General features: G+C 50.0%; 1 protein-coding gene and 1 non-coding gene across 2 annotated transcripts in view; one reads left to right on the top strand and one right to left on the bottom strand.

The window, feature by feature from the left end:
* LOC140402429 (calpain-2 catalytic subunit-like) overlaps positions 1-27,453 on the bottom strand; it is a 276,110-nt gene that overhangs the window by 166,064 nt on the left and 82,593 nt on the right. The window contains exons 10-13 of the mRNA XM_072490200.1: positions 20,501-20,664; positions 8,477-8,488; positions 6,427-6,635; positions 551-587 (exon numbers count right to left, since the gene is read on the bottom strand). Coding sequence (XP_072346301.1) covers positions 551-587; positions 6,427-6,635; positions 8,477-8,488; positions 20,501-20,664 — 422 coding nt within the window. The remainder of the gene's footprint in view (positions 1-550; positions 588-6,426; positions 6,636-8,476; positions 8,489-20,500; positions 20,665-27,453) is intronic.
* On the top strand, positions 6,866-6,939 carry trnak-cuu (transfer RNA lysine (anticodon CUU)). The gene has a single exon. It is a non-coding gene; the product is annotated as a tRNA-Lys (tRNA).

Raw genomic sequence — 27,453 nt, 5'->3', positions numbered from 1 at the left:
ATGTAATGCGACATGAATCCCAGGTCCTGGTTGAGGCCGCACTACCTGTTGTGGTAAACCACGGTATTGCATTGTGTTGTGCTGTGCATGCCTGGGCTTGTCCAGGCTGGCTCTGCCTGTGGCTCCTCCCCTCGGGTTTATGTATAAAGGTGGCAAGTCTCCGCCTCCGACCCTGTTCGGGTCCAGAGGCAGGAGGCTTGCTGTTTAGTGTAGAGGGAGCTTTACTCTGTATCTAACCCCGTGCTGTACCTGTCCTGGAGTGTTTGATGGGGACAGTGTAGAGGGAGCTTTACTCTGTATCTAACCCCGTGCTGTCCCTGCCCTGGGAGTGTTTGATGGGGACAGTGTAGAGGGAGCTTTACTCTGTATCTAACCCCGTGCTGTACCTGTCCTGGGAGTGTTTGATGGAGACAGTGTAGAGGAAGCTTTACTCTGTATCTAACCCCGTGCTGTACCTGTCCTGGAGTGTTTTGATTGGATTACAGATGGACTGGAGCAAAACCAAACCCAACAGCTGTGAAATTCAGCCGGATCTCCCTGTTACATTTACCTTGGGGTTGAAGTCATTTGTGGTGATGCTGTTCTCCCTAGAAAACAGAAAGTGATTGTGTAAAAACAAGTGAAATTGCCAATAAAACTACCCGACTGTCGCCATTGTAAGACAGTGAGAGAAACTCCCGCCATTTAACCCCAGGGATTTATTTGCCGAAATGTCCTCCTTTGTCCAATCAGTAGAGCATTCCCTGCTCCAAACCCCATTGATTCCAATTTCACCATAGCTGCTTGGGCCGGTTTAGCTCAGTGGGCTAGACAGCTGACATGTGATGCAGAACAAGGCCAGCAGCACGGGTTCAATTCCCGTACCGGCTTACCCGAACAGGGGGCTTTTCAGAGTAACTTCATACTTGTGACAATAAAAGATTATTATGATGTCACACAAGGTCAAGGACGCGATTCTCCCAAAAGATTTCCCAGGGCTCAATTCAACTTGGGCTTAAGTAGGGTGCACTTCCCAAGGGCCGGTGTGGACTCAATGGGCCGAATGGCCTCCTTCTGCACTGTAAATTCTATGATTCTATGTTGATTCTATAAACGCGAGCATAGTCCCGTCATGAGCGCGTTTAGCCACGTGTTTCCACGCACTCGCAATGCCAAGAAACCCATAGCTATATAACGTAACTCGTCACTCGTGTTGTATAAGGGGCCTCAGCGATCAATGCGAGGCCGAGTCCGTTTTGTAAAACTGATATTTCTAATTGGCATCCGAATCTCCGAGGTCCCCAAGGTGATCCCCGCCCCCCGTCCCTCCCCCTCCCCCCCCAGCTCGAACGCTCTATGGGAGGGTCTTCTGGAAGTGCCAGCATTTGTTGTCCATCCCTAATTCTCCCTTGAGAAGGTGGCACTGAGCTGCTTTCTTGAGCCGCTGCAGTCCCTGTGGTGTAGGTACACCCACTGTGCTGTTAGGGAGGGGAGTTCCAGGATTTTGACCCAGCGACAGTGAAGGAACGGCCGATATATTTCCGAGTTGGGATGGTGAGTGATTCCGAGGGGAACCTCCAGGTGGCGCTGTTCCCAAGGATCCACTGCCCTGCCTTAATTTAACGTAACTTTCTCCGTGAGATTGGGTCACCTTGGGCTGGATTCTCTGGTCGCTGATGCTGAAATCGCGTTCGGCGTCGGGCTGAAGAATCCAAATTCCTGACAGAATCGGGGGCAGTGCCGCTTTTGTGATGCTCCGCCCCCTCCAAAGAGTTAGCCGCACCACCTATCCACAGCCTCAGAACATTGCCTGAGGTCCGCCCCCAAGGCTCCGCCCCCTGATACTCCGCCCCCAAAGCTCCGCCCCCAGATGCTCCGCCCCTCTGGCCGAGTTCCCGATGGTGTGGGTCTCTCATGGTCTCACCCGTCGGGAACGGAGCGAGGTGGCTGCGGACTCAGTCGGGGGAGGGCCGATCCGCAGGTAGGCGGGGACATTATTCGGGGCTGGGGGCACTGTGGTGGGGTGGTCCGGGATACCCGAGCTGGCCGAAGGGGAGGACTATTTCGCGGCCGGGTCCGCGAGCGGCATCCGCCATGAAGCATAGCGGGCCGCTGCAGGCCACCGCCGGGCGCATGCGAGGCCACACACCCGGCAATTGTCGGGCCGTATCGGCAGCTAGAGCCGGGTGCTCTACGCTGCCTTCCTGCTAGCCCCCAGCAAAACGGGGAATCATAGAACATAGAACATTACAGCGCAGGACAGGCCCTTCGGCCGTCGATGTTGCGCCGACCTGTGAAACCACTCGAAAGCCCATCTACACTATTCCCTTATCGCCCACATGTCTATCCAATGACCATTTGAATGCCCTTAGTGTTGGCGAGTCCACTACTGTTGCAGGCAGGGCATTCCACACCCTTACTACTCTCTGAGTAAAGAACCTACCTCTGACATCTGTCCTATATCTATCTCCCCTCAATTTAAAGCTATGTCCCCTCGTGCTAGAAATCACCATCCGAGGAAAAGAGCTCTCACAGTCCACCCTATCCAATCCTCTGATCACCTTGGATGCCTCAATTAAGTCACCTCTTAACCTTCTTCTCTCTAACGAAAACAGCCTCAAGTCCCTCAGCCTTTCCTCATAAGATCTTCCCTCCATACCAGGCAACATTCTGGTAAATCTCCTCTGCGCCCTTTCCAATGCTTCCCCATCCTTCCTATAATGTGGCGACCAGAATTGCACGCAATACTCCAAATGCGGCCGCACCAGAGTTTTGTACAGCTGCAACATGACCTCATGGCTCCGAAACTCAATCCCTCTACCAATAAAAACTAACACACCGTACGCCTTCTTAACAACCCTCTCAACCTGGGTGGCAACTTTCAGGGATCTATGTACATGGACACCGAGATCTCTCTGCTCATCCACATTACCAAGAATCTTACCATTAGCCCAGTACTCTATCTTCCTATTATTCCTTCCAAAATGAATCACCTCACACTTTTCTGCATTAAACTCCATTTGCCACCTCTCAGCCCAGCGCTGCAGCTTATCTTATGTCCCTCTGTAACTTGTAACATCCTTCCGCACTGTCCACAACTCCACCGACTTTAGTGTCATCTGCAAATTTACTCACCCATCCTTCTACGCCCTCCTCCAGGTCATTTATAAAAATGACAAACGGCAGTGGCCCCAAAACAGATCCTTGTGGTACACCACGAGTAACTGGACTCCAGTCTGAACATTTCCCATCAACCACCACCCTTTGTCTTCTTCCAGCTAGCCAATTTCTGATCCAGACTGCGAAATCACCCTGAATCCTATGCCTCCGTATTTTCTGCAGTAGCCTACCGTGGGGAACCTTATCAAATGCTTTACTGAAATCCATATACACCACATCAACTGCTTTACCCTCATCTACCTGTTTGGTCACCTTCTCAAAGAACTCAATAAGGTTTGTGAGGCACGACCTACCCTTCACAAAACCGTGTTGACTATCCTAGGATAAATCCCATCCGGCCCAGGGGACTTATCTATTTTCACACTTTCCAGAATTGCTAACACCTCGTCCTTATGAACCGCAAGCCGTTCTCGTCTAGCAGCCTGAATCTCCGTATTTTCCTCGACAACATTGTCTTTTTCCTGTGTGAATACTGCTGAAAAATATTCATTTAGCACCTCTCCTATCTCCTCGCACAACCTCCCACTACTGTCCTTGACTGGCCCTACTCTTACCCTAGTCATTCTTTTATTATAGAAAGCTTGATCCTACCTGCCAAAGACTTCTCCTGTCCCCTCCTGGCTCTTCTTAGCTCTCTCTTTAGGTCCTTCCTAGCTAACTTGTGACTCTCGAGCGCCTTCACTGAACCTTCATGTCTCATCTTTACATAAGCCTCCTTCTTCCTCTTGACAAGTGTTTCGACTGCTTTAGTAAACCACGGTTCCCTTGCTCGACCACTTCCTCCCTGCCTGACAGGTACATACTTATCAAGGACACGCAGTAGCTGTTCCTTGAACAAGCTCCACATTTCCATTGTGCCCATCCCCTGAAATTTTCCTCTCCATCCGATGCATCCTAAGTCTTGCCTCATCGTATCATACTTGCCTTTCCCCCAGATATAACTCTTGCCCTGCGGTATATACCTATCCCTTTCCATGACTAAAGTAAACATAATCGAATTGTGGTCACTATCACCAAAGTGCTCACCTACCTCCAAATCTAACACCTGTCCTGGTTCATCACCCAGTACCAAATCCAATATGGCCTCGCCTCTCTTTGGCCTATCTACATACTGTGTCAGGAAACCCTCCTGCACACATCGTATAAAAACGGACCCATCTAAAGTACTCGGACTATAGCGTTTCCAGTCAATATTTGGAAAGTTAAAGTCCCCCATAATAACTACCCTGTTGCTTTCGCTCCTATCCAGAATCATCTTTGCAATCCTTTCCTCTACATCTCTGGAACTTTTCGGAGGCCTATAGAAAACCCCTAACCGGGTGACCTCTCCTTTCCTGTTTCTAACTTCAGCCCATACTACCTCAGTAGACGAGTCCTCATCAAACGTCCTTTCTGCCACCGTAATACTGTCCTTGACTAACAATGCCTCCCCTCCCCCTCTTTTACCACCTTCCCTGAGCTTACTGAGAGATCTAAACCCCGGCACCTGCAACAACCATTCCTGTCCCTGCTCTATCCATGTCTCCGAAATGGCCACAACATCGAAGTACCAGGTACCAACCCATGCTGCAAGTTCACCCACCTTATTCCGGATGCTCCTGGCATTGAAGAAGACACACTTTAAACCATCTTCCTGCCTGCCGGTACACTCCTGCAACTTTGAAACCTTACTCATGACCTCACTACTCTCAACCTCCTGTATACTGGAGCTACAATTCAGGTTCCCAAGCCCCTGCTGAACTAGTGTAAACCCTCCCGAAGAGCATTAGCAAATTTTCCCCCTAGAATATCGGTACCCCTCTAGTCCAGGTGTAGACAATCCCGTTTGTAGAGGTCCGACCGACCCCAGAATGAGCCCCAATTATCCAGAAATCCTAAACCCTCCCTCCTGCACCATCCCTGTAGCCACATGTTCAACTCCTCTCTCTCCCTATTCCTCGTCTCGCTATCACGTGGCACGATAACAACCCAGAGATAATAACTCTGTTTGTCCTAGATCTAAGTTTCCACCCTAGCTCCCTGAATTCCTGCCTTACATCCCTATCCCTTTTCCTACCTATGTCGTTGGTACCTATGTAGACCACGACTTGGGGCTGCTTCCCCTCCCCCTTAGGGATCCCGAAAACACGATCCGAGACATCCAGTTTGTCCGGCCTAAAACGCCACCGTTCCGCCAGCGTGGGGACATAGCCTCAAAATCTCAGAATCCAGCCCCCTGTCTGTGAGGAGGACCAATGGCCCACCCTTCCCTCTCTTCCTGGTAACAAAGTTTCCTTTGCTTTATTCTTTTCATGTCGGCCGGAATTATCCGGCTGTCCGGGATTCTTTGGTCCCGCAGACAACCCCCCGTCGCCCCCTCCGCGGGTTTGCCGGCGGCGTGAGGTGGGCTTCAGGGGAAATTCCCAATGACGGCGGCGGGAGCAGAGAATCTCGCTGCCAGTGAACGGCACGCCGCCTCCGAGAAACACATGGCTGTGAGGCTGGGAGAATGCCGTCCGTGAGGTCATTGGCCAACCCAGCATTTGTTGCCCAATCCTAATTGCCCTCGAGAAGGTAGGAGGTGAGCTGCCTTATTGAATAGAACGGAGTGTCTCGCTCGGACATTTCAGAGGGTAATTAGGAGTCGACCACATTTCTGTGGGTCTGGAGTCACATGTAGGCCAGACCGGGTAAGGACGGCAGATTTCCTTCCCTGGAAGAATGGAATGCTGCAGTGGGATTTGAACCCCTGTGACCGGAGTAATCGCCAGGGTGCCTTCTTTAATCGTCGAGTAATTTCTTCAAGGCCAGGAATATTCAATCTGGCTTTTGGCTGTATAGGAGGTACATAGAATTCCTACATTGCAGAAGGAGGCCATTCAGCCCATCAAGACCGCACCCACCCCCTGAAAGAGCACCCTACCTAGGCCCACTCCTCCATAACCCCATCTATCCTTTTGGACACTAAGGGCAATTTATCATGGCCAATCCACCTAACCTGCGCATCTTTGGACTGTGGGAGGAAACTGGAGAACCCGGAGGAAACCCACGCAGACACGGGGAGGACGTGCAGACTCCGCACAGACAGTGACCCAACCGGGAATCGAACCCTGGTCCCTGGCGCTGTGAGGATGCAGCGTGTGCCACCGTGCCGCATGTGATGCTCAGACTGAGAGATCTTTGATCAATAATTTTGCCTGGGTCGGTGCGTTAAATTCACTGACATTCCACAGGGGTGCAAAATGGCTCCCGTCCCCATGGGTTTAACGCCTACCCTCAGAGCCATACCTGGACACATTGCTCCACTTAGCGAATATCCGCAGGAGGAATTCTGCCTCCTGGTTCTTCGTATACGTGGCGGGCACAATGATGTACTCCCCGGGAGGGAGCTGCAGGCGCCTGGATATAGACCGGCTGTCGGTGAAAGGATCTGAGCGATACACCGGCCTGTTGTAATTGAAGAACCTCTTGCCAAAGGTGGAAACCTGGCTACGATACTGGAGGGGAGATGTATGAGAGGGTTTTAGTAAAACAGCTGAACACAGCAGAGCACGCGATTACATGCCTAACATTCCTGTACATTATCTTGCTTTCCGTTGCCCTCGACAGGCCTCAGCTTATTCACGCCTGGCTCAGCCCTGCTGAATGACAGCAGAGTGGGTCCCGGGTGTGGAGGGATTTTCTCATGAGGAGAGGGTTGAGTAGGTCGGGCCTGTGCTCATCGGATGCCCGGCTAGCTCAAGTCGGTAGAGCTTGGGACTCTTAATCCCAGGGTCGTGGGTTTGAGCCCCACGTTGGGCGCTTCCTTTTTGAGGGTCGGTTTACCTCAGTCGGCTGGTCAGCTGGTTCGTGATGCAGAGCGAGGCCAGTAGCGCGGGTTCAATTCCCCGTACCTGCCGAGGTTATTCACGAAGGCCCCGTCTTCTCAACCTTGCCACTCGCCTGAGGTGTGGTGACCCGTAGGTTAAATCACCACCAGTCAGCTCTCCCCCTCAAAGGGGAAAGCAGCCTGTGGTCATCCGGGACAGTGCTGACTTTACCTTACTTTACTCATTGGAGGTGAGAAGAATGAGAGGCACCTCAAAAAACACGCGGCAGGTTAGGGGGTAAATCCCGTCCGATGTGTTGTCTTTGTATAGGTTGTATAGGCCGGGCCTGTTTCCACTGGAGTTTAGACAAGTGAGGGGGTGAGTTGACTGGAGTTTAGAAGATCCTGAATGGTCTCGACAAGGTGGATGTGGAAACGACGACCTCTCTCTCGTGGGTGAGCCCAGAACTAGGGAGAACTGTTCCAAAATTAGGCATCGCCCTGTTAGGGCAGAGATGAGGGGAATTCTTTTCTCTCTGTGGGTTGAGCGACTTTGGAACTCTCTGCCTCAGAAGGCGGTAGAGGGCGGGATCACTGATGTATTTAAGGCGGAGGTAGATAGATTCTTGTTCAGCAAGGGGATCAAAGGTTATCGAGGGTAGGTGGGGCCTCAACACTAACAGATCAACCATGATCTTATTGAATGGTGAAGCAGGCTCGAGGGGCCGAACGACCAACTCCTGCTCCTATTTTGTGCATTGCTGTGTATGTTCATACAGTTTTGAACATGTACTTGTAGCAATTTTACAAATCAAGTATATTTTTGGGAGGGAAAAATATGGACCTCGAAAGTCATGATCCATCTGTGCAGACGCGACATGAGAGTGGTGTCCAGTTCTGGTCATCGAGAGGCCGAGCTTGCCCTTGCAGCAACCTGATTGGCTGTGAGTGCGACGATCAATGAGGGTCTGGTGAGGGTCTAAATCCCCTCACTGAGGGGGTCCTAGCTGGGCGCGTCGGGGAGAGGAGGAAAGCTAGATTCCTCATGAGGAATTTTAGAGGCGGAGGGGGTTGTGAAATGGGGTAAACCATTCAAAAGCCCACCGGCTTCAGCAGGTCTGGACACACCCGCCAGAGGGAGCAGGTGGTCAATTCCGCCTTACCTATTTCCAACAGACGGATTGGACAGGGGAGTCTAGACAGCAGAGATGGAAAGAAACTATTCCCATTGGCGGAAGGAGTGAGGACGCAGATTTTAAGTGAATGGCAGATAAACCACAAGTGAGAATTAAATGTAGGTGAATGGTTTACAAAAGGGCTACAAGCCTATTGACAAAGTGCTCTGAACATGGGAGTAGAATAGATAGGTGCTCATGGCCGGCACTGATACAATGGGCCAAAGGGCCTCATTTTGTGCAGGAAAACTCTACGACGCTTGCACACAGCCGGCAGCTGACGTGAAGGGCGGAATGGTCTCCTTGTGTGCTGCAACCATTCTATGTTCAAGGCTGTATCGGGACAGCTACATACCTTCTCAGGGACCTGTAAGAGAAAGACAGAGACGTTAGTGCCCTGATAACACACACAAACCCCATCCACGTAACGCACTATTCAGAACATGGGAACAGGAAGGAGCCATCCAGCCCCTCAAGTCTGTTCCCTCCAGTCAGTTAGATAAAGGTTGGTCTGTGAATCATACACACAGCTCCCTGTGTAACACACTGTTTAATACACACAGCTCCCTGTGTAACACACTGTTTCCTACACACAGCTCCCTGTGTAACACACTGTTTAATACACACAGCTCCCTGTGTAACACTGTTTAATACACACAGGTCCCTGTGTAACACATTCTTTAATACACAGCTCCCTGTGTAACGCACTGTTTAAGACACACATCTTCCTGTGTAAAACACTGTTTAATACACACAGCTCCCTGTGTAACACACTGTTTAATACACACAGCTCCCTGTGTAACACACTGTTTAATACACACAGCTCCCTGTGTAACACACTGTTTAATACACACAGCTCCCTGTGTAACACACTGTTTAATACACACAGCTCCCTGTGTAACACACTGTTTAATACACACAGCTCCCTGTGTAACACACTGTTTAATACACACAGCTCCCTGTGTAACACACTGTTTAATACACACAACTCACTGTGTAACACACTGTTTAATACACACAGCTCCCTGTGTAACACACTGTTTAATACACACAGCTCCCTGTGTAACACATTCTTTAATACACAGCTCCCTGTGTAACACACTGTTTAATACACACAGCTCCCTGTGTAACACACTGTTTAATACACACAGCTCCCTGTGTAACACAGTTTAATACACACAGCTCCCTGTGTAACACACTGTTTAATACACACAGCTCCCTGTGTAACACACTGTTTAATACACACAGCTCCCTGTGTAACACACTGTTTAATACACACAACTCACTGTGTAACACACTGTTTAATACACACAGCTCCCTGTGTAACACACTGTTTAATACACACAGCTCCCTGTGTAACACATTCTTTAATACACAGCTCCCTGTGTAACGCACTGTTTAAGACACACATCTTCCTGTGTAAAACACTATTTAATACACGCAGCTCTGTGTGTAACACACTGTTTAATACACACAGCTCCCTGTGCAACACACTGTTTAATACACACAGCTCCCTATGTAACACACTGTTTAAAACACACAACTCCCTGTGCGACACACTGTTTAATACACACAGCTTCCTGTTAACACACTGTTTAATACACAGAGCTCCCTGTGTGTCACACTGTTTAATACTCACACCTCTGTGTGGAACACACTGTTTAATACACACAGCTCCCTGTAACACACTGTTTAACACACACAGCTCTGTGTGTAACACACTGTTTAATACACACATTTCCTTGTGTAACACACTTTTTAATACACACATCTCCCTGTGTAACACACTGTTTAATACACACAACTCACTGTGTAACACACTGTTTAATACACACAGCTCCCTGTGTAACACACTGTTTAATACACACAGCTCCCTGTGTAACACATTCTTTAATACACAGCTCCCTGTGTAACGCACTGTTTAAGACACACATCTTCCTGTGTAAAACACTATTTAATACACGCAGCTCTGTGTGTAACACACTGTTTAATACACACAGCTCCCTGTGCAACACACTGTTTAATACACACAGCTCCCTATGTAACACACTGTTTAAAACACACAACTCCCTGTGCGACACACTGTTTAATACACACAGCTTCCTGTTAACACACTGTTTAATACACAGAGCTCCCTGTGTGTCACACTGTTTAATACTCACACCTCTGTGTGGAACACACTGTTTAATACACACAGCTCCCTGTAACACACTGTTTAACACACACAGCTCTGTGTGTAACACACTGTTTAATACACACATTTCCTTGTGTAACACACTTTTTAATACACACATCTCCCTGTGTAACACACTGTTTAATACACACAGCTCCCTGAGTAACAAAAGTTTAATACACACAACTCACTGTGTAACACACTGTCTAATACACACAAATCACTGTGTAATTGACTGTTTAATACACACAACTCACTGTGTAACACACTGTTTAATACACACAGCTCCCTGTGTAACACACTGTTTAATACACACAGCTCCCTGTGTAACACACTGTTTAATACACACAAGTCCCTGTGTAACACACTGTTTAATACACACAGCTCCCTGTGTAACACACTGTTTAATACACACAGCTCCCTGTGTAACACACTGTTAATACACACAGCACCCTGTGTAACACACTGTTGAATATACACATCTCCCTGTGTAACACACTGTTTAGTATACACAGCTCGCTGTGCAACACACCGTTTAATACACACATCTCCCTGTATCACATTTCCTTGTGTAACATACTTTTTTAAAAAATAAATATTTTATTGAAAATTTTTTGTTCAACCAACACAGTACATTGTGCATCCTTTACACAATATTATAACAACACAAATAACAATGACCTATTTTATAAACAAAAAATGAATAAATAATAAATAACAAAAATGAAAACTAACCCTAATTGGCAACTGCCTTATCACAAGTAACACTCTCCAAAAATATAATTTAACAGTCCAATATATAATTATCTGTCGCAACGACCTATACATATTATACAGTATATATTAACAACCCTGAGAGTCCTTCTGGTTCCTCCTCCACCCCCCCCCCCCCCCCCCCCGATCCTGGGCTGCTGCTGCTGCCTTCTTTTTTCCATTCCATCTATTTTTCTACGAGGTATTCGACGAACGGTTGCCACCGCCTGGTGAACCCTTGAGCCGACCCCCTTAGAACGAACTTAATCCGCTCTAGCTTTATAAACCCTGCCATGTCATTTATCCAGGTCTCCACCCCCGGGGGCTTGGCTTCTTTCCACATTAACAATATCCTGCGCCGGGCTACTCGGGACGCAAAAGCCAAAACATCGGCCTCTCTCGCCCCCTGCACTCCCGGCTCTTGTGCAACCCCAAATATAGCCAACCCCCAGCTTGGTTCGACCCGGACCCCCACTACTTTTGAAAGCACCTTTGTCACCCCCATCCAAAACCCCTGTAGTGCCGGGCATGACCAAAACATATGGGTATGATTCGCTGGGCTTCTCGAGCACCTCGCACACCTATCCTCCACCCCAAAAAATTTACTGAGCCGTGCTCCAGTCATATGCGCCCTGTGTAATACCTTAAACTGAATCAGGCTTAGCCCGGCACACGAGGACGACGAGTTTACCCTGCTTAGGGCATCTGCCCACAGCCCCTCCTCGATCTCCTCCCCCAGCTCTTCTTCCTATTTCCCTTTTAGTTCATCTACCATAGTCTCCCCTTCGTCCCTCATTTCCCTCTATATATCTGACACCTTACCATCCCCCACCCATGTCTTTGAGATCACTCTGTCCTGCACCTCTTGTGTCGGGAGCTGCGGGAATTCCCTCACCTGTTGCCTCGCAAAAGCCCTCAGTTGCATATACCTGAATGCATTCCCTTGGGGCAACCCATATTTCTCGGTCAGCGCTCCCAGACTCGCGAACTTCCCATTCACAAACAGATCTTTCAGTTGCGTTATTCCTGCTCTTTGCCACATTCCATATCCCCCATCCATTCCCCCCGGGGCAAACCTATGGTTGTTTCTTATCGGGGACCCCCCCAAGGCTCCAGTCTTTCCCCTATGCCGTCTCCACTGTCCCCAAATCTTCAGTGTAGCCACCACCACCGGGCTAGTGGTGTAGTTCCTCGATGAGAACGGCAATGGGGCTGTCACCATAGCCTGTAGGCTAGTCCCCCTACAGGACGCCCTCTCTAATCTCTTCCACGCCACTCCCTCCTCCTCTCCCATCCACTTACTCACCATTGAAATATTAGCTGCCCAATAATACCCACTTAGGCTCGGTAGTGCCAGCCCCCCCCTATCCCTGCTACGCTGTAAGAATCCCTTCCTCACTCTCGGGGTCTTCCCGGCCCACACAAAACCCATGATGCTCTTTTCAATCCTTTTAAAAAAAGCCTTCGTGATCACCACCGGGAGGCACTGAAACACAAAGAGGAATCTCGGGAGGACCACCATCTTAACCGCCTGCACCCTCCCTGCCAGTGACAGGGATACCATATCCCATCTCTTGAAATCCTCCTCCATTTGTTCCACCAACCGCGTTAAATTTAACCTCTGCAATGTGCCCCAATTCTTGGCTATCTGGATCCCCAGGTAACGAAAGTCCCTTGTTACCTTCCTCAACGGTAGGTCCTCTATTTCTCTACTCTGCTCCCCTGGATGCACCACAAACAACTCACTTTTCCCCATGTTCAATTTATACCCTGAAAAATCCCCAAACTCCCCATTATTTCTGGCATCCCCTCCGCCGGGTCTGCCACGTATAGTAGCAAATCGTCCGCATACAAAGATACCCGGTGTTCTTCTCCTCCTCTAAGTACTCCCCTCCACTTCTTGGAACCCCTCAATGCTATCGCCAGGGGCTCAATCGCCAGTGCAAACAATAATGGGGACAGAGGGCATCCCTGCCTTGTCCCTCTATGGAGCCGAAAATATGCAGATCCCCGTCCATTCATGACCACGCTCGCCATCGGGGCCCTATACAACAGCTGCACCCATCTAACATACCCCTCTCCAAAACCAAATCTCCTCAACACCTCCCACAAATAATCCCACTCCACTCTATCAAATGCTTTCTCGGCATCCATCGCCACTACTATCTCCGTTTCCCCCTCTGGTGGGGCCATCATCATTACCCCTAACAGCCTCTGTATATTCGTGTTCAGCTGTCTCCCCTTCACAAACCCAGTTTGGTCCTCGTGGACCACCCCCGGGACACATTCCTCTATTCTCATTGCCATTACCTTGGCCAGGATCTTGGCATCTACATTTAGGAGGGAAATAGGTCTATAGGACCCGCATTGTAGCGGGTCCTTTTCCTTCTTTAAGAGAAGCGATATCGTTGCTTCAGACATAGTCGGGGGCAGTTGTCCCCTTTCCTTTGCCTCATTAAAGGTCCTCGTCAATACCGGGGCGAGCAAGTCCACATATTTTCTATAGAATTCGACTGGGAATCCATCCGGTCCCGGGGCCTTTCCCGCCTGCATGCTCCTAATTCCTTTCACCACTTCTTCTACCTCGATCTGTGCTCCCAGTCCCACCCTTTCCTGCTCTTCCACCTTGGGAAATTCCAGCCGATCCAAAAAGCCCATCATTCTCTCCCTCCCATCCGGGGGTTGAGCTTCACATAATTTTTTATAAAATGTCTTGAACACTCCATTCACTCTCTCCGCTCCCCGCTCCATCTCTCCTTCCTCATCCCTCACTCCCCCTATTTCCCTCGCTGCTCCCCTTTTCCTCAATTGGTGTGCCAGCAACCTGCTCGCCTTCTCCCCATATTCGTACTGTACACCCTGTGCCTTCCTCCATTGTGCCTCTGCAGTGCCCGTAGTCAGCAAGTCAAATTCTACATGTAGCCTTTGCCTTTCCCTGTACAGTCCCTCCTCCGGTGCTTCCGCATATTGTCTGTCCACCCTCAAAAGTTCTTGCAGCAACCGCTCCCGTTCCTTACTCTCCTGCTTCCCTTTATGTGTCCTTATTGATATCAGCTCCCCTCTAACCACCGCCTCCCAGCCCACTCCCACCTGGACCTCCCCATTATCATTGAGTTCCAAGTACTTTTCAATGCACCCCCTCACCCTTAGACACACCCCCTCATCTGCCATTAGTCCCATGTCCATTCTCCAGGGTGGGCGCCCTCCTGTTTCCTCCCCTATCTCCAAGTCTACCCAGTGTGGAGCGTGATCCGAAATGGCTATAGCCGTATACTCCGTTCCCCTCACCTTCGGGATCAACGCCCTTCCCAGCACAAAAAAGTCTATTCGCGAGTAGACTTTATGGACATAGGAGAAAAACGAGAACTCCTTACTCCTAGGTCTGCTCAATCTCCACGGGTCTACACCTCCCATCTGCTCCATAAAATATTCAAGTACCTTGGCTGCTGCCGGCCTCCTTCCAGTCCTGGACTTCGACCTATCCAGCCCTGGTTCCAACACCGTATTAAAATCTCCCCCCATTATCTCCCCCCATCTCTAGATCCGGAATGCGTCCTAGCATCCGCCTCATAAAATTGGCATCATCCCAGTTCGGGGCATATACGTTTACCAAAACCACCGTCTCCCCCTGTAGTTTGCCACTCACCATCACGTATCTGCCCCCGTTATCCGCCACTATAGTCTTTGCCTCGAACATTACCCGCTTCCCCACTAATATAGCCACCCCCCTGTTTTTCGCATCTAGCCCCGAATTGAACACCTGCCCCACCCATCCTTTGCGTAGCCTAACCTGGTCTATCAGTTTCAGGTACGTTTCCTGTAACATAACCACATCTGCCTTAAGTTTCTTAAGGTGTGCGAGTACCCGTGCCCTCTTTATCGGCCCGTTCAGCCCTCTCACGTTCCACGTGATCAGCCGGGTTGGGGGGCTTCCTACCCCCCCCCCTTTGTCGATTAGCCATCCCCTTTTTCCAGCTCCTCACCCGGTTCCCACGCAGCTGTATCTCCCCCAGGCGGTGCCCCCCCGCCCATCCCCTCCCATACCAGCTCCCCCCTCTCCCCAGCAGCAGCAACCCAGTAATTCCCCCCTCCCACGCCCCCCGCTAGATCCCCGCTAGCGTAATTACTCCCCCCATGTTGCTCCCAGAAGTCAGCAAACTCTGGCCGACCTCGGCTTCCCCCCGTGACCTCGGCTCGCACCGTGCGACGCCCCCTCCTTCCTGCTTCTCTATTCCCGCCATGATTATCATAGCGCGGGAACCAAGCCCGCGCTTCTCCCTTGGCCCCGCCCCCAATGGCCAACGCCCCATCTCCTCCACCTCCCCTCCTCCCCCCATCACCACCTGTGGAAGAGAGAAAAGTTACCACATCGCAGGATTCGTACATAAAACTCCTCTTTTCCCCCCTTTTTAACCCCCCTCTTCGCCCCCCACATTCGCCCCACCACTTTGTTCAAACGTTCTTTTTAATAACCCGCTCATTCCAGTTTTTCTTCCACAATAAAAGTCCACGCTTCATCCGCCGTCTCAAAGTAGTGGTGCCTCCCTCGCTATGTGACCCACAGTCTTGCCGGTTGCAGCATTCCAAATTTTATCTTCTTTTTATGAAGCACCGCCTTGGCCCGATTAAAGCTCACCCTCCTTCTCGCCACCTCTGCACTCCAGTCTTGATAAACGCGGATCACCGCGTTCTCCCATTTACTGCTCCGAGTTTTCTTTGCCCATCTAAGGACCATTTCTCTATCCTTAAAACGGAGGAATCTCACCACTATGGCTCTGGGAATTTCTCCTGCTCTCGGTCCTCGCGCCATCACTCGGTATGCTCCCTCCACCTCCAATGGACCCGCCGGGGCCTCCGCTCCCATTAACGAGTGCAGCATCGTGCTCACATATGCCCCGACGTCCGCTCCCTCCGCACCTTCAGGAAGACCAAGAATCCTCAGGTTGTTCCTCCTTGCGTTGTTCTCCAGTGCCTCCAACCTTTCCACACATCGTTTCTGATGTGCCTCATGCGTCTCCGTCTTCACCACCAGGCCCTGTATGTCGTCCTCATTCTCGGCTGCCTTTGCCTTCACGACCCGAAGCTCCCGCTCCTGGGTATTTTGTTCCTCCTTTAGCCCTTCGATCGCCTGTAGTATCGGGGCCAACAGCTCTTTCTTCATTTCCTTTTTGAGCTCTTCCACACAGCATTTCAAGAACTCTTGTTGTTCAGGGCACCATGTTAAACTGCCACCTTCCGACGCCATCTTGGTTTTTGCTTGCCTTCCTTGCCGCTGTTCTAAAGGATCCACTGCAATCCGGCCACTTTCTCCTCCTTTTTTCATCCGTATCCAGGGGGGATTCCCTTCTGGTTTACCGCACAGTGTTTTTAGCCGTCAAAATTGCCGTTGGGGCTCCTATCAAGAGCCCAAAAGTCCGTTTCACCGGAGCTGCCGAAACGTGCGACTCAGCTGGTCATCGCCGCACCCGGAAGCCTGTAACACACTTTTTAATACACACAGCTCCCTGTGTAACACATTCTTTAATACACACAGCTCCCTGTGTAACACACTGTTTAATACACACAACTCACTGTGTAACACACTGTCTAATACACACAGCTCCCCGTGTAACACACTGTTTAATACACACAGCTCCCTGTGTAACACACTGTTTAATATACACAGCTCCCTGTTAACACACTGTTTAATATACACAGCTCCCTGTTAACACACTGTTTAATACACACAGCTCCCTGTGTAACACACTGTTTAATACACTCAGCTCCCTGTGTAACACACTGTTTAATACACACACTCGATGTGTAACACACTGTTTAATACACACAGCTCCCTGTGTAACACACTGTTTAATACACACAGCTCCCTGTGTAACACACTGTTTAATACACTCAGCTCCCTGTGTAACACACTGTTTAATACACACAGCTCCCTGTGTAACACACTGTTTAATACACACAACTCACTGTGTAACACACAGTTTAATACACACAGCTCCCTGTGGAACACAGTTTAATACACACAGCTCTCCGTGTAACACAGTTTAATACACACAACTCCTTGTGCACACTGTTTAATACACACAGCTCCCGGTGTAACACAGTTAAATACACACAGCTCCCTGTATAACACACTGTTTAATACACACAGCTCCCTGTGTAACACACTGTTTAATACACACAGCTCACTGTGTAGCACACTGTTTAATACACACAGCTCCCTGTGTACACACTGTTTAATACACACATCTCCCTGTGTAACACACTGTTTAATACACACAGCTCCCTGTGTAACACACTGTTTAATACACACAGCTCCCTGTCTAACACACTATTTAATACACAAAGCTCCTTGTGTAAATCACTGTTTAATACACACAGCTCCCTGTATAACACACTGTTTAATACACACAGCTCCCTGTGCAACACACTGTTTAATACACACAGCTCACTGTGTAGCACACTGTTTAATACACACAGCTCCCTGTGTACACACTGTTTAATACACACATCTCCCTGTGTAACACACTGTTTAATACACACAGCTCCCTGTGTAACACACTGTATAATACACACAGCTCCCTGTGTAACACACTGTTTAATACACACAGCTCGCTGTTTAACACACTGCTTAATACACACAGCTCCCTGCAACTCACTGTTTAATACACACAGCTCGCTGTGTAACACACTGTTTAATACACACAGCTCCCTGTGTAACACACTGTTTAATGCACACAGCTCCCTGTGTAACACACTGTTTAATACACACAGCTTCCTGTTAACACACTGTTTAATACACACAGCTCCCTGTGTAACACACTGTTTAACACACACAGCTTCCTGTGTAACACACTGTTTAATACACAGCTGTGTGTAACACACTATTTAATATACACAGCTCCCTGTTAACACCATGTTTAGTACACACAGCTTCCTGTGTAACACACTGTTTAAGACACAGCTGTCTGTAACACACTGTTTAAGACACAGCTGTCTGTAACACACTGTTTAATACACACAGCTCCCTGTGGAACACACTATTTAATACAACATTCCTTCTGTAACACACTGTTTAATACACACAGCTCCCTGTGTAACACACTGTTTAATATACACAGCTCCCTGTTAACACACTGTTTAATATACACAGCTCCCTGTTAACACACTGTTTAATACACACAGCTCCCTGTGTAACACACTGTTGAATACACTCAGCTCCCTGTGTAACACACTATTTAATACACAAAGCTCCTTGTGTAAATCACTGTTTAATACACACAGCTCCCTGTGTAACACACTGTTTAATACACACAGCTCCCTGTGTAACACACTGTTTAATACACTCAGCTCCCTGTGTAACACACTGTTTAATACACACAGCTCCCTGTGTAACACACTGTTTAATACACACAACTCACTGTGTAACACACTGTCTAATACACACAGCTCCCTGTGTAACACACAGTTTAATACACACAGCTCCCTGTGGAACACAGTTTAATACACACAGCTCTCCGTGTAACACAGTTTAATACACACAGCTCCCTGTGCACACTGTTTAATACACACAGCTCCCGGTGTAACACAGTTAAATACACACAGCTCCCTGTATAACACACTGTTTAATACACACAGCTCCCTGTGTAACACACTGTTTAATACACACAGCTAACTGTGTAGCACACTGTTTAATACACACAGCTCCCTGTGTAACACACTGTTTAATACACACAGCATCCTGTCTAACACACTATTTAATACACACAGCTCCTTGTGTAAATCACTGTTTAATACACACAGCTCCCTGTGTAACACACTGTTTAATACACACAGCTCCCTGTGGAACACAGTTTAATACACACAGCTCTCCGTGTAACACAGTTTAATACACACAGCTCCCTGTGCACACTGTTTAATACACACAGCTCCCGGTGTAACACAGTTAAATACACACAGCATCCTGTATAATACACTGTTTAATACACACAGCTCCCTGTGTAACACACTGTTTAATACACACAGCTCCCTGTGTAACACACTGTTTAATACACACAGCTCACTGTGTAGCACACTGTTTAATACACACAGCTCCCTGTGTACACACTGTTTAATACACACATCTCCCTGTGTAACACACTGTTTAATACACACAGCTCCCTGTGTAACACACTGTTTAATACACACAGCTCCCTGTCTAACACTATTTAATACACACAGCTCCTTGTGTAAATCACTGTTTAATACACACAGCTCCCTGTGTAACACACTGTTTAATACACACAGCTCGCTGTTTAACACACTGTTTAATACACACAGGTCCCTGTGTAACACACTGTTTAATACACACAGCTCCCTGTGTAACACACTGTTTAATACACACAGCTCCCTGTGTAACACACTGTTTAATACACACAGCTCGCTGTTTAACACACTGCTTAATACACACAGCTCCCTGCAACACACTGTTTAATACACACAGCTCGCTGTGTAACACACTGTTTAATACACACAGCTCGCTGTGTAACACACTGTTTAATACACACAGCTCGCTGTGTAACACACTGTTTAATACACACAGCTCCCTGTGTAACACACTGTTTAATACACACAGCTCCCTGTAACACACTGTTTAATACACACAGCTCCCTGTGTAACACACTGTTTAATACACACAGCTCGCTGTGTAACACACTGTTTAATACACACAGCTCGCTGTGTAACACACTGTTTAATACACACAGCTCCCTGTGTAACACACTGTTTAATACACACAGCTCCCTGTGTAACACACTGTTTAATATACACAGCTCGCAGTGTAACACTGTTTAATACACACAGCTCCCTGCAACACACTGTTTAATACACACAGCTCGCTGTGTAACACACTGTTTAATACACACAGCTCGCTGTTTAACACACTGTTTAATACACACACTCAATGTGTAACACACTGTTTAATACACACAACTCCCTGTGCGACACACTGTTTAATACACACAGCTCGCTGTTTAACACACTGTTTAATACACACACTCGATGTGTAACACACTGTTTAATACACACAGCTCACTGTGTAACACACTGTTTAATACACACAGCTCTCTGTTTAACACACTGTTTAATACACACAGCTCCCTGCAACACACTGTTTAATACACACACTCGATGTGTAACACACTGTTTAATACACACAGCTCACTGTGTAACACACTGTTTAATACACACAGCTCTCTGTTTAACACACTGTTTAATACACACAGCTCCCTGTGTAACACACTGTTTAATACACACAGCTCGCTGAGTAACACAGTGTTTAATACACACAGCTCCCTGTAACACACTGTTTAATACACACATCTCCCTGTGTACACACTGTTTAATACACACAGCTCCCGATGTTTAAATTTGTCATTTAAGCCCATGTGTGTGTCAGATGGTTTTGGAGTTACTCACTGCGTAGATGTGGAAGCCAATTAAATAATATTTGCTTTTATCTCTCTTCCGGCGGTACTTCTGGATGAGTTCCACGGCGATTGTACAGGACACCTGATCGTCGTCTGGGTCATCGTCCTGTTCAAGCAGCGTAAGCCTGAACTGAGGGTTTGTCGAGTAGGTGGCTGGTGGAACAGGCAGAGGAAACCGGGAGACAAATAGAAAAAAGGTCAGTGAATGAGCCACACCTGGCTTCGACGGGAAATCTACGCAGAGTGGTTCGGATCGGGAATGGGCTTGCTTTGGGAACGTGGTGGAGTCTGATTCAATCGTCACTTTCACGCAGCGCCTGCGGCTCTTATGGAGTGCTGACATTGGCTGAATGAGCTCCTCCAGTTTCTGGACCCATTCTCTGACTGTACGGGATAGCGGGCTTGGAGATCAGCGTCTCGAGCCCCAGCCCAGCTGCACAATGCTCCATGTCCATCTACTCTCCAAAGTGGAACCCTAAATGGACCAGCCCTCCATTCTGTAACCTTAGCCCTCCGAGCTATGCCTCTAACCCCCAACCCGATGGTGGGCCTCCATCTCCTGTCAGTCCCCCAGCACCCACCGGCATGATTTACAAAGCAAACTGGCTTTCGTCAAGGAAAGGTGTTTTAAAATACCTCTGACCTTGAGAAACACTTCACTCATAGAAGCCCTACAGTGAAGAAGGAGGCCATTCGGCCCACCGAGACTGCGCCGACCCTCTGAAAGAGCACCCTATGCAAACCCACTCCCCTGCCCTAGCCATGCAATCCCACCTAGGGGCAATTTAGCTTTGCCACCAGAGAGAATTCTATTGTCCATTATAAAAGATTTGAGCACTTGGAAAAATGTGGCAGGGTCGGGAGGCTGCATGGATTTACGAAATCATGCTTGACAAATCTACTGGAATTCTTCGAGAATGTAACTTATAGAGCTATAAGGGGGAGCCAGTGGATGTGACTTATTTGGACTTTCAGAAGGCTTTCGACAAAGTCCCATGTAAGAAATTAGCGGGTAAAATTAAAGTGCATGGAACTGGCGGAAGCGTATCGAGTTGGACAGAAAACTGGTTGGCAGACAGGAAACAAAGAGTAGAAATAAATTGGTCCTTTTCCGAATGGCAGGGGTACCACAGGGATCGGTGCTGGTACCCCAGCTATTCACAATATGTATTACTGATTTAGATGTTTAGGCGGGATCAGCGAGAGGAGATGGAGGGACTTGGGAATTGTGTGTATAAACTATGTTGGCGGGGTATGGTTGTTGGTTGGGGGGGGGGGGGGTTATGTACTAGATTATGTTTACATTTTTATTTGTATCTTTTGTTGTTATAAAACCAGAAAAACTTTAATAAAATGTTTGTTAAAAAACAATTACTGATTTAGATGAGGGAATTAAATGTATTATCTTTAATGCGCAGGTGAGGCAAAGCTGGGTGGGAGGGTGAGCTATGAGGAGGATACAGAGATCCTTTAGTGTGAAGTGGACAAACTGGGTGAGTGGGCAAATGCGTGGCAGATGCAGTATAATGTGGATAAATGTGAGGTTATCCACTTTGGTAGCAAAAACAGGAAAGCCGATTATTATTTGATAGGCTATAGATTGAGAGAGGGGAATGTGTAACAAGACCTGGGTGCCCTTGTACACCAGTTTCTGAAGGTAAGCATTCAGGTGCAGCAAGTGGTAAAGAAGGCAAACGGTAAGGGTGGCACAATGGTGCAGTGATAGCACTGCTGCCTCACGGCACCAAGGATCCGGATTTCGATCCCGGCCCCGGGCCACTGTCCATGTGGAGTTTGCACATTCTCTCCGCGTGTGCATGGATCTCACCTCCACAACCCAAAGATGTGCAGGGTAGGTGGATTGGCCACGCTAAATTACCCCTTAATTGTAAAAAGAATTATTGGGTACTCTAAATTGAAAAAAAAGAAGGCGAATGGTATGTTGGCCTTCCTCGCGAGAGGATTCAAGTACAGGAGTCAGGAAGTCTTGCTGCAACTATACAGGGCCTTGGTGAGACCACATCTGGAATGTTGTGTGCAGTTTTGGTCTCCTTATCTGAGGAAGGATGTTCCTGCTCTTGAGGAAGTGCAGAGGAGGTTTACCAGCTTCCTGGGATGGCGAGACTGACATTTGAGGCGAGATTGAGTCAGGATTATATTTGCTGGAGTTCAGAAGAATGAGGAGGATCTTATAGAAACCTATAAAATTCTAACAAGACTAGACGGGGGAGCTACAAGAAGGATGTTCCCGATGGTGGGGGTGTCCAGGACTAGGGCCACAGTCGTGGGATACGGGGTAAACCATTTAGGACAGAGATGAAGAAAACGTTTTTCACCTGGAGAGTCGCTACCACAGAACACAGTTGAGGCCAAAATATATGTTTTCAAGAAGCAGTTAGATATAGGCCTTAGGGCGAAGGGGATCGAGAATATGGTGGGGGAAAGCGGGATTAGGCTATTGAGCTGGGTGATCAGCCATGATCATAATGAATGGTGCAGCAGGCTCGAAGGGCCGAATGGCCTCCTCCTGCTCCTATTTCCTGGGCGCAATTTTCCCATCGGGAATCTAAGTGCCGACGCCGGAGTGAAAACCAGAGTGTTTCATAGATTATCATAGAATTTACAGTGCAGAAGGAGGCCATTTGGCCCATCGAGTCTGCACCGGCTCTTGGAAAGAGCACCCTACCCAAGGTCAACATCCCCACCCTATCCCCATAACCCAGTAACCCCACCCAACACTAAGGGCAATTTTGGACACTAAGGGCAATTTATCATGGCCAATCCACCTAACCTGCACATCTTTGGACTGTGGGAGGAAATCGGAGCACCCGGAGGAAACCCACGCAGAGGCGGGGAGAACGTGCAGACTCCGCACAGACAGTGACCCAAACCGGAATCGAACCTGGGACCCTGGAACTGTGAAGCAATTGTGCTATCCACAATGCTACCGTGCTGCCCCTACGCGCACCGGGCCTTGGTGCCGCGTAAAAGCGGCTCCGCGTAAATGACATCACCTGCGCATGCGCGGTTGCCGTCCTCCCCGAGGCCGCCCCGCAAGAAGATGTCGGATGGATCTTGCGGGGCGGCGGAGGAAAGGAGGTCTTCCTTCAGAGAGGCCGGCCCGCCGATCGGTGGGCACCGATCGCGGGCCAGACCCATTTGAGGCCCCCCCCCCGGTGCAGGAACCCCCCCCCACCCCCCCAGAGGCTGCCCCCCCCCACCCCAGCGTTCCCGCGCTGCTTCTGCCGGCAGCGACCAGGTGTGGACGGCGCCGATGGGAACCTGTCGTGTTGGGCAGGCCGCTCGGCCCATCCAAGCGGTCAGCCGTGATTCTCGCCGCGCCGGTTTGGGGGGGGGCGGGGGGGGAGAATCGCGTGCGGGTGTCGGGGCGGCGTGGCGGGACACGCGCGGCGCCCCGGCGATTCTCCCACCCGGCGTGGGGGGTGAGAATTCCGCCCCGATATTTCTGTGACTCCCTCATCATTTTGCCAACTGCCCCACGGGATTGTTAAACTAATAACTAGAATGGGGCCTCATCTTGGCATCACACCCAAAATGCGGCACCTCCAACAATACGGCACACCCTCAGTATCTACCCGGAATGTGGAGTCAGACTTGAATCATTTGATCCTTAACTGCGGCTTCTCATCTCTGACGCCGCATCAAATTTTGGGGCAGACCTTTGACCCCGAGGGAGGAAGTTTCGGGGGGGGGGGCTCTTTGGGTGGGATATTGTCCCCACTTCCTGCCACCATGGTGTGTTTACTGGCAGCGGGATCTTGCACACCCGTTGATGTCTATGACGTTTTGCGTGGCACATCCATCCCGCTACAGGAGGGGCCTGGGAGATTCCACCGGTGGAAACGGCAGGAATAAGGGCCGAAATTCTCCGACCCCCCGCCGTGTCGGAGAATCGCCGTGGGCTGGCGTGAATCCCGCCCCCGCCGGATGCCGAAGTCTCCGGCACCGGAGATTTGGCGGGGGCGGGAATCGTGCCGGTTGGCGGGCCGCCCCGCTCGATTCTCCGGCCCGGATGGGCCGAAGTCCCGCCGATAAATTGCCTGCCCGCCGGCGTAAATTGAATCACCTACCTTACCGGCGGGACAAGGCGGCGCGGGCGGGCTCCGGGGTCCTGGGGAGGGCGCAGGGCGATCTGGCCCCGGGGGGTGCCCCCACGGTGGCCTGGCCCGCGATCGGGGCCCACCGATCCGCGGGCGGGCCTGTGCCGTGGGGGCACTCTTTCCCTTCTGCCTCCGCCACGGTCTCCACCATGGCGGAGGCGGAAGAGACTCCCTCCACTGCGCATGCGTGTGAAACTGTCAGCGGCCGCTGACGCTCCCGCGCATGCGCCGCCCGAAGATGTCATTTCCGCGCCAGCTGGCGGGGCAACAAAGGCCTTTTCCGCCAGCTGGCGGGACGGAAATTCCTCCGGCGTCGGCCTAGCCCCTCAATGTTGGGGCTCGGCCCCCAAAGATGCGGAGCATTCAGCACCTTTGGGGCGGCGTGATGCCCGTCTGATTTGCGCCGTTTTGGGCGCCAGTCGGCGGACATCGCACCGTTTCCGGAGAATTTCGCCCAAGGCTGGAATGTCCCACCCTATGTGTCTACGTATTTACCCACATCTTGCTGTAGCTGAGGGTATGGAGGCCCCAGGCTAATTCTCTGGAGGTCACAGGTTCAAATCCCACCACGACAGCTGGTGGAATTTAAATAAATTAATAAAATCGAGGATTGAAAGCGGGTGTCAGTATTGGCGACCGTGACAGCTATCATCGATTGTCGTAAAAACCCATCTGGTTCGCTCGTGTTCTTCAGGAAAGGAAATCTGCTGTTCTTACCCGGTCTGGCCGACATGTGACTCCAGACCCCACAGCAATGTGGTTGTCTCTTAACTGATCTCTGAAACGGCCAAACAAGCCACTCAGATCAAGGAGCAATTAGGGTTGGGTGATAAATGGTGGTGTTGTCCAGCGACGGCCACATCTCGGGCGGGATCTCCCCTAACCGGCGGGGCGGGCCGCACCGGCGCCGAGGAGTGGCGTGAACCACTCCGGCATCGGGCCGCCCGTAAGGTGGGGGCTAGGCCAGTGCTGGAGTGTTTGACGCCACGCCAGCCGGCGCCGAAGGGCCTCTGCCGGCTGACGCGAGTTGGCGCATGCGCGGGAGCGCCAGCATGTTCTGGCGTAATCCCAGCGTATGCGCAGGGGGGTTCTTCACCGCGCCGGTCATCGCGGAGCTTCACAGCGGCCGGCGCAGTGGGACCCGATCGCGGGCCATCCCACCGTGGGGGCACCCCCCGGGGCCAGATCCCCCCGAGGACCCCACAGGCTGCCTGGAGAGCCGGTACGGACCTGGTTTGATTTACGCCAGCGGGACATGCCGAAAACGGGCGCCCACTCGTCCCATCGGGGAGCAGAGAATCGCTGGGGGAACGCTGTCAGTGGCTGCCGACCGGCGCGGCGCGATTTCCGCCCCCAAAACCCCTGCCAAAACCCTGACGCTGGAGATTTCGGCAGCCGGCGTCGGGGCGGGATTCACGCCGCCTCCTGGTGATTCTCCGACCCCGCGGGGTTTCGGAGAATCCCGTCCCTCATCTCTAAGGGTCGTGAGTCTTTGAAATTCTCTTCTTCAAAAGGAAGCAGAGGCAGAGTCACCGAATCGTTACAGCACAGAAGGAGGCCATTTGGCCCATCGTGTCGGCCCCGGCTCTCCAAATGAGCATCGTAGCTCAGTCCCATTCCCCTGCGCCCTGCCTCCCCCCCCCCCCACCCCCCCACCCCGAACCTGCTTTCAACAAATTCCAGACCCCAAACCACTCGCTGGGTGAAAACGTTTTCTCTCACATCACGTTGTTCTTTTACAAATCACTTTAAATCTGCGCCCCTCTAGTTCCCGATCCTGTTACGAGCAGAAACAGTTTCTACCCGGCTACTCCGTCCAGCCCCCTCATAATTTTGAACATCTCTCCCAAATCTCCTCTCGGCCTTCCTCTCTCCAAGGAGAACAGTCCCAACCTCTCCTCATCACTGAAGTTTCTCATCCCTGGAACCGTTCTTGTAAACCTCTTCTGCTCTCTCTCCAATGTGTTCACATCCTTCCTATAGTGTGGCGTCCAGAACTGTGCACAATATTCCAGCTGAGGATTAACTAGTGTCTTGTATAAATTCAGAATAACCTCCTCACTCTTGTACTCTCTGCCCCTATTAATAAGGCCCAGAATATTATATTCATTGTTGACATCTCTTTCCACCTGACTTACAGCCTTTAATGACTTAATGCCTATGAATATTTTTTTGGCAGCACTAGATAGGTTCTTGATAAGCAAGGAATGGGGGTGGAGCAGGCTCGAGGGGCCAATTGGCTGAACCCGTGCTCCTATGTACCCCACGAAAGAATGATGGAGTTATCCTCCTCAGAAATCGCACTTGTAGAAACATCCATCACAGCTGAATGCAAGTTGGAGCTCGTTCACAGAATGTGACAGAAACTATTTGGTGGAAAGGTTGGCGAGTGGCGGCTCACGTTCCGTGCTGGGAAGTGTGAAGTGATTCATGTTGGCAAGAAGAATACAGAGAGAAAATTTAAAATGCAGGGTACAACTCGAAAGGGGTCGCAGTAGTGGAGGGACCTGGGTGTAGAGACCCTGAAACCATTGAAGGTGGCAGGACTAATGGAGAGGGCGGTTAGTAAAGCATACAGCATCCTGGGCTTTATTAATAGGGACTTAGAGTAGAAGAGCAAGGAGGTTATGTTAAGTCTGAATGAAACGCTGTTTCAACCACAACTGGAGTATTACATCCAGCTCTGGGAACCGGACTTTAGGAAGGATGTGAAGGAATTAGAGCGAGTGCAAGAAGGATTCATGAGAACGGTTCCAGGGATAAGAGACCTCGCTGACGAGGATAGCTTGGGAACGTAGGGATCATTCTCCTCGGGGAAGAG

The sequence above is a fragment of the Scyliorhinus torazame genome, chromosome 25 (genome assembly GCF_047496885.1).
Source record: "Scyliorhinus torazame isolate Kashiwa2021f chromosome 25, sScyTor2.1, whole genome shotgun sequence".
Lineage (NCBI taxonomy): Eukaryota > Metazoa > Chordata > Chondrichthyes > Carcharhiniformes > Scyliorhinidae > Scyliorhinus > Scyliorhinus torazame.
Note: the sequence above shows the minus strand (reverse complement) of the source record. Positions and strands in the feature narration are given on the sequence as shown.